At 45.3% G+C, this 12,680-nt stretch overlaps 1 protein-coding gene across 1 annotated transcript in view; it reads right to left on the bottom strand.

The window, feature by feature from the left end:
* The window catches only part of DNAJB12 (DnaJ heat shock protein family (Hsp40) member B12), a 79,055-nt gene that overhangs the window by 52,213 nt on the left and 14,162 nt on the right, over positions 1-12,680 (bottom strand). Inside the window, exon 2 of the mRNA XM_030203489.1 lies at positions 9,209-9,383. Within this exon, the coding sequence (XP_030059349.1) occupies positions 9,209-9,383 (175 nt within the window). The remainder of the gene's footprint in view (positions 1-9,208; positions 9,384-12,680) is intronic.

The raw sequence follows: 12,680 nt of genomic DNA, 5'->3' as shown, positions 1-12,680 counted from the left end.
CCCTGTGCCTGACGAGGCCTTCGGGCCGGCTGGTTGTACCTACGCTTTGCAAAAGAATAGGGTGCAGCCTGCCGGGCCCGGGAAAAACGCCCGCCCGTGGGGGCGGGTGCTGAAGGCGCCCGGTGGGAGAGCTTGTCGAGAGCGGTTTCCCGCTGATGCAGTTGGTCAACCATCTGCTCGACCTTCTCACCAAAAATGTTATCCCCCCGGCAAGGGACGTCAGCCAGTCTCTGCTGGGTGCGGTTGTCCAGGTCAGAGGCACGTAGCCATGAGAGCCTGCGCATCACTATACCTTGGGCCGCAGCACGAGATGCCACGTCACAGGTGTCAAAAATCCCCCTGGACAGGAACTTTCTGCACGCCTTCAGCTGCCTGACCACCTCCTGATAAGGCCTGGACTGCTCCGGCGGGAGCTTGTCGACCAGGTCCGCCAGCTGTTGCACATTGGTCCGCATGTGGATGCTCATATAGAGCAGGTAGGATTGGATGCGGGTCACGAGCATGGAGGATTGGTAGGCCTTCCTCCCAAACGAGTCCAGAGTGCGAGACTCCCGCCCCGGGGGCGCCGAGGCGGTATCCCTCGAACTCCGTGCCCTCTTGAGAGCAGAATCCACGACCGCTGAGTCATGGGGCAACTGGGGCCGCATGAGCTCTGGGTCAGAGTGGATCCTGTACTGGGACTCTGCTTTCTTGGGAATGGTGGGGTTAGTTAATGGTCGCACCCAGTTCCGAAGCAGCGTCTCCTTCAGGACATTGTGCAGCGGTACCGTGGAGGACTCTCTAGGTGGTGATGGATAGTCGAGGACCTCGAGCATCTCGGCCCTCGGCTCTTCCACAGAGACCACGGGAAAGGGAATGCTGATAGACATATCCCGCACAAAGGAGGCAAAGGAGAGACTCTCAGGAGGTGAGAGCTTCCTCTCCGGTGACGGCGTGGGGTCCGAGGGAAGGCCCGTAGACTCCTCGGAGGAGAAATATCTCGGGTCCTCCTCTTCCCCCCACGAGTCCTCGTCCTCGGTATCGGACATTAGCTCATGTAGCTGAGTCCGGTACCGGGCCCGGCTCGACGTCGAGGCACCGAGGTCTCGGTGTCGTCGAGCGGTGGACTCCCGCGCCGGCGGGGACGGAGCTCCCTCCATCGACGTCGACGGGGACTCCACCTGCGTGGCGGTCGAGACCGGCACCGCAAGCGGCGGCGGTGTCGACAGCCCCGGCGCCGGGCTAGAGCTCGCCGGCGCCACAGTCATCGGCGCCGGGGGCGCAAGCACCCCCGACGCCGGCACAGCCTGGCGCATCAGCCCTTCCAGGATCCCCGGAAGGATGGCTCTGAGGCACTCGTCCAGGCCCGCTGCCGGGAAAGGCGGTGGGGCCGGTAAGGGTGTCGGTGCCAGAAGCTGTTGGGAGCCAGGAGACGGCACCGAGGTGCCGGAACCCCGACGCGTCGGTACCTCCACAACCGACGGAGACCTCTCCTCTCGATGATGACGCTTCGGCGTCGACTCCTCTTCAGGATGCACCGAGGGCGTCCGGTGACGGCGCTTCTTATCCTTTTTCCGATGCACGTCACCGGCGCCGGAGGGCATGGAGGAGGAGGAGGTCGATCCCCCTCGGTCTCGAGGTACCGGGTCAGACAGGGTTCGGTCCCGTGGCTCACGAGCTGAGGGAGTGACCGGGGCCGACTGCCCACGCGGCCTCTCAACCCCACTCTCACCGGCGGACCGGCGGGCCGACGGGACCTGTTCTCCTGGGGTCGCTGCCATCGGTGCCGATGTCTCGGGCATCGATACCGGTACCGAAGAACCGGCCTTCGATACCGATGCCGTCGAGGTCGACGTCGAGGGGCCGGCGCAAGTTCCAAAAAGACGGTCCCGCAGAACTTGCCTCGCAACCTGAGTCCGTTTCCGGAGACCGAGACACAAAGCACACGACTTGAGATTGTGCTCCGGCCCGAGGCACTGGAGGCACCAAGCGTGGGTGTCGGTCTGCGAGATCGGCCGGCCGCAGCGACCACACTTTTTAAATCCACTCGGGACCTTCGAGGACATCGACGGAAAAATCGCGTCGGCGAAGTCAAAGTCGGCAATGGTGGCTAAAATCACACCACGAAAAAATTAACCGACCGAGCGGCCACTAGGCCGCAACGTGGCGTCCCCGCTAGAAGCGAGGGAAAAGGGGAGCGCGTGCTCCACACGCGCAAAATTCTTTTTTTTTTTTTTTTTCTTAAACAATACAAAAGAAAAAGAAGGAAACCGAACGGTAATCCAAAAGCGACGATCCGCGTAAACGCGGTCGAAAAATCCGGCGGCTGAACAGAGAGAGAGGCAAACGCACAACTCTCTCCAGTCGCGGAAAAAAAGGAACTGGCGGGAGCGGTCGCGCACGGGCGGGAAGACGGCTGCGCATGCGCGGTGGGCGTGCCCTGCGTGCCGACCGTCCCGCGAAGCTTCTTTCCGGTTGGTGGGGGCTGCCGCGGACGTCACCCAGTCGTGAGAACAAGCAGCCTGCTTGTCCTCGGAGAATACACAAATATTGTTTTACTGACTATACTGAAAGCAATATCCTAGCTTCCAGCCCAACCACCCTTACCACCTCTAATTTTAAAAATTTTGCACATAATATACCATAGTTTGGCTGATCAGTGCAGGCTACAAAAAATGGAGACTTGGCAGTGGTGATGTATATCCTGCTTAGAAGTTAAAGCAGTAGGATGAGAACAAGGGAAGCTAGGTTTCAAGCCACATTGTCCCTGTACCTGAGATCACAGGAAGCAGCAGATTGTGCTGTTGTGTTAATGCATGTTCTTAGTAAGTCCCACTGCAGAAAATGGGACCTACAGTAAATAACATATATTAGCATGCATTAGCACAATAGTGCACTTTAGTAAATCTACTCCCAAGAATGTATGCAAACAGGGAAATACCTGCACGTAACTGAACTTCAGCTGTCGATGACAAAGTGTAAGCTAAATACAAATAAATAAATAAATACATGTTTCTTCCTTATGAAGTTGCTATGCATGCAATATTGAAATATTGGTAGATTCTAGGATAGTACACAATTTTGTCACCTATGATTATGAGCTTGAACAACCAATAAAGGCAAGTGTGTTCAGTTGCCTACTGTATTTGCAGATACTTGACCCAAAACCAAGAGGGCAAAAACCAGGCAAGACTCCAAGCAACTATCCCAGTATCCCTATTGTGTCAGCACAACAAACAACTTCATACAAGACACCACAGACTTTCTGAATAAATGGAAAAATATCAAGCAATTACCACCAAGCACCCTTCTGGTCACGATGGATGTAGAATTATACAGCAACATCCCCCATGCCAATGGCATAGTTGTATGTGGAAGACTCCTAAAAACATCCACACTGGACCATCAATACTCACCAGAAACTATTACAAAATGAATCATATTTATTTTAACTCACAACTACTTCCGCTTTAACAATGATATCTATCTACAAATAATGGACACTGCGATGGGCACCAGGACAGCACCCCAATATGCCAACCTCTTTATGGCTGAGCTGGAAGAGATATTTCTGAATACATACCAACCAAACCCCTAAAATACTACCGGTACATCGATGACATTTTTATGATTTGGACTGAGGGGGAAGAAACTCTGAAACAATTTTACAATTCCTTCAATACATACCATCCTACAATCAGATTCAAAATGGACTACTCCCCAGGAAAAAGTCAATTTTTTGGACACCACGGTCTCAATCAGCGATGGCTATATACAAACATCTATATGCAAGAAACCCACAGACAGATGCAGCTACCTCCACAACTCCAGCTTCCACCCTTCACATACAAAGAGATCCATTATTTACAGCCAAGCCACGATACCACCGTATCTGCTCTGACCCAAGGGACAGAGACAGACACCTTGAAATCCTGACTGCATCCTTCGAACAGAAAGGCTACAACCCCAAAATAATCTCCAAGAAATTGCCTCCTCCCTCAAAACACCCAGGGAAAATCTGCTACAGTACAAAGAAAAAAAAAAAAGCCACATACAACCCAGAGCTGGAAAAGTTAAGAAAAATCACAAAAGATCTTCAGCCTCTACTCCAGGAGGATGAATTACTGAAAGAGATATTCCCATCCCCACTACTGCTGGCTTTCCGACAGCCACCCAACTTAAAACACAAGCTAATCAGAAGCTCCCAACACAGACTCAAAAAGACGAGAATGGCACACATCCTTGCAATATATCCAGCTGCAAGCTATGCCAAAACATTTCACAGGACCCCACAGTTATTCACAAAGGAAAAATATTAAACATAAAGGAATCCTTTACATGCTCAACTTCCAATGTGGTATACATCATTCAGGGTAAAAAATGTGACGAAGGATGCTATATTGGAGAAACAAGCCAGATGCTAAAGACAAGATTTAATTTACATAGACATCACATGAAAAATGCCAGTGCCAGCCAGGATTCCACTCCTGTGGGGCAGCACTTTACAAAACCAGAACACTGTACCAATGATTTCATAGTAAGAATCCTGAAAGGTAACTTTAAAACAATACAGGAACGTAAGACCTTTGAAGTCAGAATGATTGAATATTTTGACACCCACCAGACAGGTCTTAAAGATCTGGGTTTTCTAGACCATTATAAACCATAAAGTTGTAATGCTCTGTTTGTCACCCTCCTCTCACCTGTTAGACTGTCACTGAAATGCTTTGATATTCCCATGCATATCTCCTGGTCTCTCACCTATCCACCCCCGCCCTGTTAGACTGTCACTGAAATGCTTTGATGTTTCATATATACTGTCATCTACCAACACTTGCTTATTTCCGATCTGACGAAGAAGAGCAACCTTCGAAAGCTAATCAAGAAATGTATTAAGATGTCCAATAAAAAAGGTATCATCTTATTTTCTTTTCCATGTTTTATTTTGTTTTATTTCTATTGATTACCTTTATAAGTGGACTAACACGGCTACCAAACCTCTTTAAATCCTCTAAGGAGGATGGAGAAAATAATGGGGGGAGGGAGTGTATTGGGTGGAGTAGGGACCTGCCACCAGCAGGTGTGACTGCCCCAATCAGCACCGCTGAGCCAAGGCACACCCCTTGCTCCACTGAACCAGGAAACCCAGAACAGGAGCTTAAACTAAAATAAGACCATGAGCTTGTGAGAGACAGTCCACCACCTGCTAGAGATAGAGATATATTAACTGACTAAGGAGCATACTGTCCTATAAGACACAGTTCAGTTTAGTACTCCCTGTCTCCACCTGCTGGAAGATGGTCATAACCCACAAGTTTCTGGATTCATCTGCTGTTAATGACAAGAACTGGAAGATTTTCTTAAAAAGAATGGATAGAGTTTCTAAGGATCAGCTGGGGTCAATGAAGATTTGATTGTGCTAGCTCTCTTTTTCTATTTTTCTTTGTTTGAGATGAATATATTTTCTTTGTTCCCTGTTTACTCTATGATGTGGGCTTGATTTGGGAAAACTGTTTCCTATTTTCATAAACTGAACTTCAATGTTAAATGGTAAAAATGACAATAAAAAAAATATCGGTAATTAAATATGTGTGGCAGAACACAGAATAAATATTAGCTCCAAAGAGAAACCATCTTAAAAGCATCTAGCTTTGTGTAAGTCCCAGTGATAACAGTCCTGCTCTGACACAGACCCAATGTGGTATTAATCATTCTGATATGTGACTGTGGGAGAACACTGGATGGCGGAGTAACAAGGTGATAAGAGTTCAATGTGAATCTCATTTGCTTCATCCATCCCCTTCCTGTTTGTGCCTGAGCAAGTCACCAAGTCTCAATTTGCTCAGATACATCAAAAGTCCTCAGAAGATTGACACACAAAACTAAACTGCCTTGCACAGAACTGTATTCACAGATGTTGCTATATACAAAGTAATCATATTTAATCACCCTGAGCTTTGTATATCATCTTCCATGTGCGTTGCAAATGCACATACATACCTTTCCCTATCCAAACGTCCCTCTCCCACCTCATATAAAAAAGGCTGTATGAACATTATGATGCCTAGCTTTTTCCCTTTGATACCTGCAATGAACTGGCCTTTTTCCCTAGAGAAAAGGTATTTTACTCTACTGTAGGGCCAAAAGTCACATGAAAAGTGTGAACTGAAGGTCATTAGATACTCTATGATCTATGGCAGAAATGTGAATATAACTAGATAATATGTTTAACCAGGGGTGTGCTGGTAAATTTTTAACAACAGGCTCTTTCTCATGTAGCCAGCTCTGCAGTTGGAAGGGCTAGGGGTGGCTGGGTGGGGGGAGCAACACTTGCCTCTCTCTCCTCCCTCCCTTCATGCGGGCACGCTAGGCATACCTTTGCTGGCAACCAATAAATGGACTGCCACCACTCCCAACGTCTTGCTCTGAGCAGCATGCTGAAACTTATCACACATGCTGGAGAAGTCCTAGCCTGCTGCTAAGAGCGGGAAACAAGGAGCTGGGAGCAGCAGCAGTCTATTTACTTGGCTGGCAGGGCTCAGCATCCCCACCAGCAAAGTAAAAGAGAATTCAGCAGGAAGCCCACATTTTGGGAGCCAGTTGTTAAAGTAGCCATGGAGGCCCCTACTTTAACAACCGGCTCCCAAAATTCTTAAAAACTTAACAACCGGTTCTTGCGAGCCTGTGAGAGCCTGCTCCAGCAAAACTCTGTGTTTAACATTCATACGAGTAAGGGGAAGACAGGAATGCATGATGATTTTACAAGTTCCATTTCCGTGTAGCAAACTGGGCTAAGATACTGCAACAGGAAAGGGTAGGGGGGAGATTTGATATGCCACCTTTCTGTGGTTACAATCAAAGCGGTTTACATATTATATACAGGTACTTATTGTGTAACATGGGGCAATGGAGGGTTAAATGACTTGAACAGAGTCACAGGAGCTGCAATGGGAATCGAACCCGGTTCCCCTAGTTTTGAGGCCGCTGCACTTACAATTAAGCTACTCTTCCACTCCAATGTGAGCTAGCAATCAAACTAGTCACAGAGAGAACAATGTTACAGATCACAAAAACAAAGAACTGCCATACAGGGTCAGACCAAAGATCCATCTAGCTCAGTATTCTGCTTCCAGCGTGGCCAGTCCAGGTCACAAGTACTTAGCAAAGTCCCAAAAAGTAGCAAGATTCCATGCTACCAACCTTAGGGATAAGCAGTGGCTCTATCTGAATCTATCTTAATAACAATTTAAGAATTTCACCTCCAGGAACTTATTCAAACCTTTTTTTAAAAACTAAGATATGCCAATTGCTTTTACCACGTCCTCCAGTAACAAGTTTTAGAGCTTAACTATTCGCTGAGTGAAAAATAGTTTTTCCTATTTGCATTACATAGTAGCAAACTTAGCTACATGGAGTGTCTCCTAGTCTTTGAACTGTATTTTTTTGAAACAGTGATCAATTTGCATTTACCTATTTCACTCTACTATTTTAGAGTCCTCTATATCCCCCCTCCCCAGTCATCTTTTCTCCAAGCTGAAGAGCCCTAACCTCTTACATTTTCCTCATATGAAAGGAGTTCCATCCTCTTAATTGATTTGGTCACATTTCTTTGTACCTTTTCTAATTCCACTATGAGGCTCATTTTCAAAGCACTTAGATTTACAAAAGTTCCATAGGTTACTATGGGGCTCATTTTCGAAAGAGAAAAACGTCCAAAAAGTGTCATAAAGCACCATTTGGACAGATTTCTTCTCAAAATGTCCAAATCGGTATTTTCGAACCTGTTTTGCAGATGTCTACCTATGCATTTCATCAGTAATACTTCCAAACCACAAGGGGGCGTGTTGGGGGCATTTCGAAAGTGGGATTAGGACGTGCCTAATACCTGGACGTTTTGCACCCATAATGGGACAAAATCAAAATGTTTAGGGCGAAAACTTCAACGTTTTGGTCTAAACCTGTTTTTCTGATGAATAAGACACAAAAAGGTGTCCTAAATAACCAGATGATTACTGGAGGGATTCAGGGATGACCCAACCTTACTCCCCCGTTGGTCACTGACCCCCTCCCACCCCCCAAAACTGTGAATAAAAATAAGTACTCACCAGCTTCTACGACAGCCTCAGATGTTATAGCCAGGTCAATCAGAGCAGCATGCAGGTCCCTGGAGTAGTGTAGTGGTGAGTGCAGTCAGTGTACTGTAGACAGATGGACCCAGGCCCATACCTCTTAATACCTGTTACACTTGTGGTGGAAACTGCAAGCCCTCCAAAACTTACCAGAAACCCACTGTACCCACATATAGGTGCCCCCCTTCACCCAAAAGGGCTATTGTAGTGGTTTAAGTTGCGGGTAGCAGGATTTGGGTGGGTTTTGGACCACTCAGCCGACAAGATAAAAGAGAGCAACGGTGAGATGTGTACCTGGGTGCATTTATATGAAGTCTGCAGCAGTGCCTCCTAGGGTACCCCCTTTTTTCCTGGGATGTCTGTGGGACCATTCTGCTAAAAATGCTGGCCCTTCCTACATCCCAATAGCTTGATTTTGTGTATTTTTAACGTGCCATTTTTGTTTTCTAGAAAATGAACCAAAAAGAAACGCACAAAGCACAAGACCTTGTTTGAAATGGCATTTTCTGAAAAAAAAAAAAAAAAAAAAGTTTTCCTTTTTTCAAAAATGGGTATGTTTCCTATTCAGATTTGGTACACTTAGCGCAAAACGTCCGAAGTCAGACTTAGATGCAATATCAAAAATGCCCCTCTATGTAACTTTGTAAGTCTAAGTCCTTTGAAAATACACCTCTATATCATTTTTAACATGTGGCAATCAGAATTGTGCAAAACACTCAAAGTAAGGTTGCACCATGGAGCAACATAGAGGCATTGTTTTATTTTCTAATTCCTAACTTTGTTTATTTTTTTGGCTGCTGCCGCCGCACACTGAGCAGATTTCAAATTTGGATTTTTTTCCCCCCATTGTGCATCACTTTGCACTTGTCTACATTAAGTTTCCTCTGCCATCTGGATACCCAGTATAGCAAAGCCAGATCCATTCACCTAAGCATCGCCTCCATAAAATGCACCAACCTATCCGGTATCAGGATTGCTGCATTTAACCCATGAAAACATCCCCTTCTCGTATGCTTCCTCATGAGGCAGTAGGCTAGATCTTTGAGCTGTGAGCCATCCAAGGTGTTCCCCCCTCCCCTCCCCTCCCCTCCATACCATACCTCTTAACTGCATCCACCTGGTCCGATGAATAACTCTTGCCACCCTCCCCACCAGCTTCTCCATTGGCTGTTGGGGTCTCTGTGCCCATTTTCCTATGACGAGGCTTCGTAGGGTCATTGTATTCAGACTGGCCAGCAGATGACTTCCCATTTTGTGTGAGGGATTCAATCAATTCTAAGAAAAAAAAAAAAAAAACACCACCAAATTAGAATGTTTTTCATGTACTTATAAAAAAACAAACAAACACACACAACTCTCCCTCATGCTTCATTCAAGCTCTCATTAGGGTGTTGTTTCACTCTCCTCAGGCTCCTTCTCTTTTAGCTAAGCTTGCTGATGACATAGCCCTCATAGCCCTTGGCAGGGGTTAAAACAATCCCAAGCCCAGGTCACCTGGTCATTGGCAGCTCAGCATCTTGGTACAATCCAGATCTTAGCAGAAATGCTGCATCACTGCCAGCACAGGCTTGAGAATAAAGTCAGATAAAGGATAGACCAGAAGATGTCACCAACATGTATGACTTTGGGCCCAAGTGGGGAGGTAGGTCTCTCTCTTCATATGAGGCTAATCAGAAGTAGAAAGGCTGGAAGCAGAGAAAAGGTAAAGAGGTTAGAGAGAAAATAAAGGAGGAAAAGAAATTAGAGAAATGGAAGACAGGCTGCAGGAACTGGGAGAAGGGGTTTGAACACAAAGAAGGCAAATAGTATAATTAAAGTAAAACAAAAACCCACAAAAACTTTTTATAAGCTATGAAGAATAAATCAAAATTTCTAAATATTTTTCTTCCATGGCAGTTACAATGCTACTTACAGCACAGTAGCTCATGAGCCATGCTGGGAATATAACAAGATGCTTCTGCAGGGCAAAGAGGAAGAAGCAGAAGCTTCCAGCAAACCCTATAACCTCAGACCCTGAAAAGATGTAGGTAACTTTTTGAAGTTCCGGAGACTGATGCAATTGAAGAAATGGACACCGAGATGTAGGAACTGGCGTGAGCCCAGTTTAAGCTATTTTCACAGCTTTGAGAGTGATTGTGCTGCCAGCAGTTTGTCAGGATGGCCACTGGGAGGAACCCGTAAAGAATGACAAGAGGGCAGGGCCTTCCTCTTATTTGAACCCCAGGGATGCAAGGGTTCATAAGGAAATTTGGAAGACAACTAAGAGGACTGTGTTCAATAAGCATTTGATGTATTTTTGTGTGCGTGTGGAATATAGCCGTGAATTATAAAGAAAATGATGGAAAACTATGTGGGATTTTCTTGCAGCCTGGACTAGGGGATGGAAACAATGCAACCTGGAACTTGATTACCTCAGCTGTAAACTCTGACAGGAATTGAGAGAACTCTAGGCTGAAGGAAGAAAATTATTCCAGGGCCCAGGCTGAACTATGTTGTTGGCTTACAGTTATAGTATAGATTGAGCTGGTTATTTTGTGGCTTAAGGGAACTGTGTGCAAGGGCCCAGGATCCAGCAGAGACACCAATACTTTTCCCCTAGGAGCGGCTATAACCAAGTGTATGAGGTTTTTTTTTTGTTTGTTTGTTTTACTTATACACAATATATTTGCAACTCTGGACAATCAGAATAGAAGTTTCTAAACAAATACTCTTAATAAAAGAATCTAATTTAAAGCGTATCCAGAAAGACATACTGCCTTTACAGAGTATCTGGTGATCCACCTCCATACAGTCCATTTTGGCTCTTCCTATACACCAGACATTCCTTGCAGGACCCTGGAGTTCTTCTGCCACCAGGGGGCAACAATACCCAAACAAGGCTAACTAAACTTCAGCCCAGGATGAGAAAGACTTGTCCAAGATCATAATCTGTGGCAGAACTGGTATTAGAATCCCATTCCTAGGAATCTTCCCATCTTGTTGCTCACTGATCTAATCACACCTCCTTCCGAAAGAGAAAACAGAACTGTGTAACAAGTAGAACACAACCTGAAGTTACAACCAGAAGTCCAAAATCTGGCCTCAACTTGAAATATTAATCCTCTAAGTAATATACCATCACCCCAGCCCCATTAACATTATGTAGGAACCATTCCTTCCCAAGTCACAATCAACAGTTTCTGCATCGAGCTCTCCTGATTTACAACAATCACCCAGCTAGCAAGCAAATTCCCTGGAGAACAGTGCAACGAGCAGACACAGTTAAAAATACACTTGATGATAGTATGAAATAGAAGGTAACAAATATGCAGAGCGAAAAGAAATGCAAACACTGTTGGCCTTATAAGCTCGTACAGTTTGTAACTAGTATATACAGTACAGAAGACTGAAGGCTCACACACAACCAAATAAAAACCTAGTATGAAATCTGCTAGTCTGAGCTGCTTCTTGTGGAGATAATGTAGAAGAAGCAAGTCTAGGAATAAACAGAATATTCAAATCACTTTGCAGCTGCAGAGGGGCTCCTTACCAGGGGTATTTTAAATGCAGCAGTTTAGTTAACTATGCATGAATAATTTTTTTACATCAGAATGGAGTATCAAATTTAAATTACCTATGTACCAGTCCCACAGCACTGTGCCTGATAACCCTGGAAGAGCTCGAGTAGCTTATTAGAACTATTCCCCTGGTACCCCAGATTTTGTCCAGCACTAGATAAGCGTATCTGTCAAAGCTGAAGTATTCGGCAGTCAGGCATGATGCATTTTATGTAAGATATTTCAGTCTCAAGTGAGGAAGGTGTTTTGAAGACAAAGGCAGAGAAAAAAATACAGGCTAGATGATAAACTATCTAGTAAGAGTTAAAAAAAAAAAAAAAAAAAAAAAAGAGTAGCAGAGTGAGCAGAAAGGGGAGACACTGGTGCCCTCAGTAAGTACAAAGAGGCATTAAAAAAAATAAAAAATAAAACCACATTCTGCTCAAAATGTCCATCTCTGTCACAGCCATAATCAAACAGGAAAATGGCTGCGATGTGGATGTTTCTTGCACTGAAATGTCCAAAATGAATAGCCATTTTCCAAAGTGAAATGTCCAACTATTGAACAACAAAAAAAAAATAAACAAACAAGGACATGAACATCTGTCTGGCATCATTTTCAAAAATATGGCCGCACAGATGTCTCTGCAGAACAAATGCATAGCCTAGTGGTTAATGCAGTGGACTATAAACCAAGGGACACGGGTTCAAATCCCACTATAACTTTTTTTGTAAATGTGATCCCTCTAGGAAAATACCTACTGTATCCTGCATATATGCCACTTCAATAGCCTTTTGACTCGTAACCACTTGTAACCACTCGCCTCCACCTACCCTCCTCTCTTCCTTCCCGTTCACATTAATTGATTTACTTGCTTACTTTATTTATTTTTTGTCTATTAGATTGTAAGCTCTTTGAGCAGGGACTGTCTTTCTTCTATGTTTGTGCAGCGCTGCGTATGCCTTGTAGCGCTATAGAAATGCTAAATAGTAGTAGTAGTAGGTACAGTAGGGATCTTTCAGTTTCTGGGACATG

Source organism: Microcaecilia unicolor, chromosome 5 (genome assembly GCF_901765095.1).
Source record: "Microcaecilia unicolor chromosome 5, aMicUni1.1, whole genome shotgun sequence".
NCBI classification, from domain to species: domain Eukaryota; kingdom Metazoa; phylum Chordata; class Amphibia; order Gymnophiona; family Siphonopidae; genus Microcaecilia; species Microcaecilia unicolor.
Note: the sequence above shows the minus strand (reverse complement) of the source record. Positions and strands in the feature narration are given on the sequence as shown.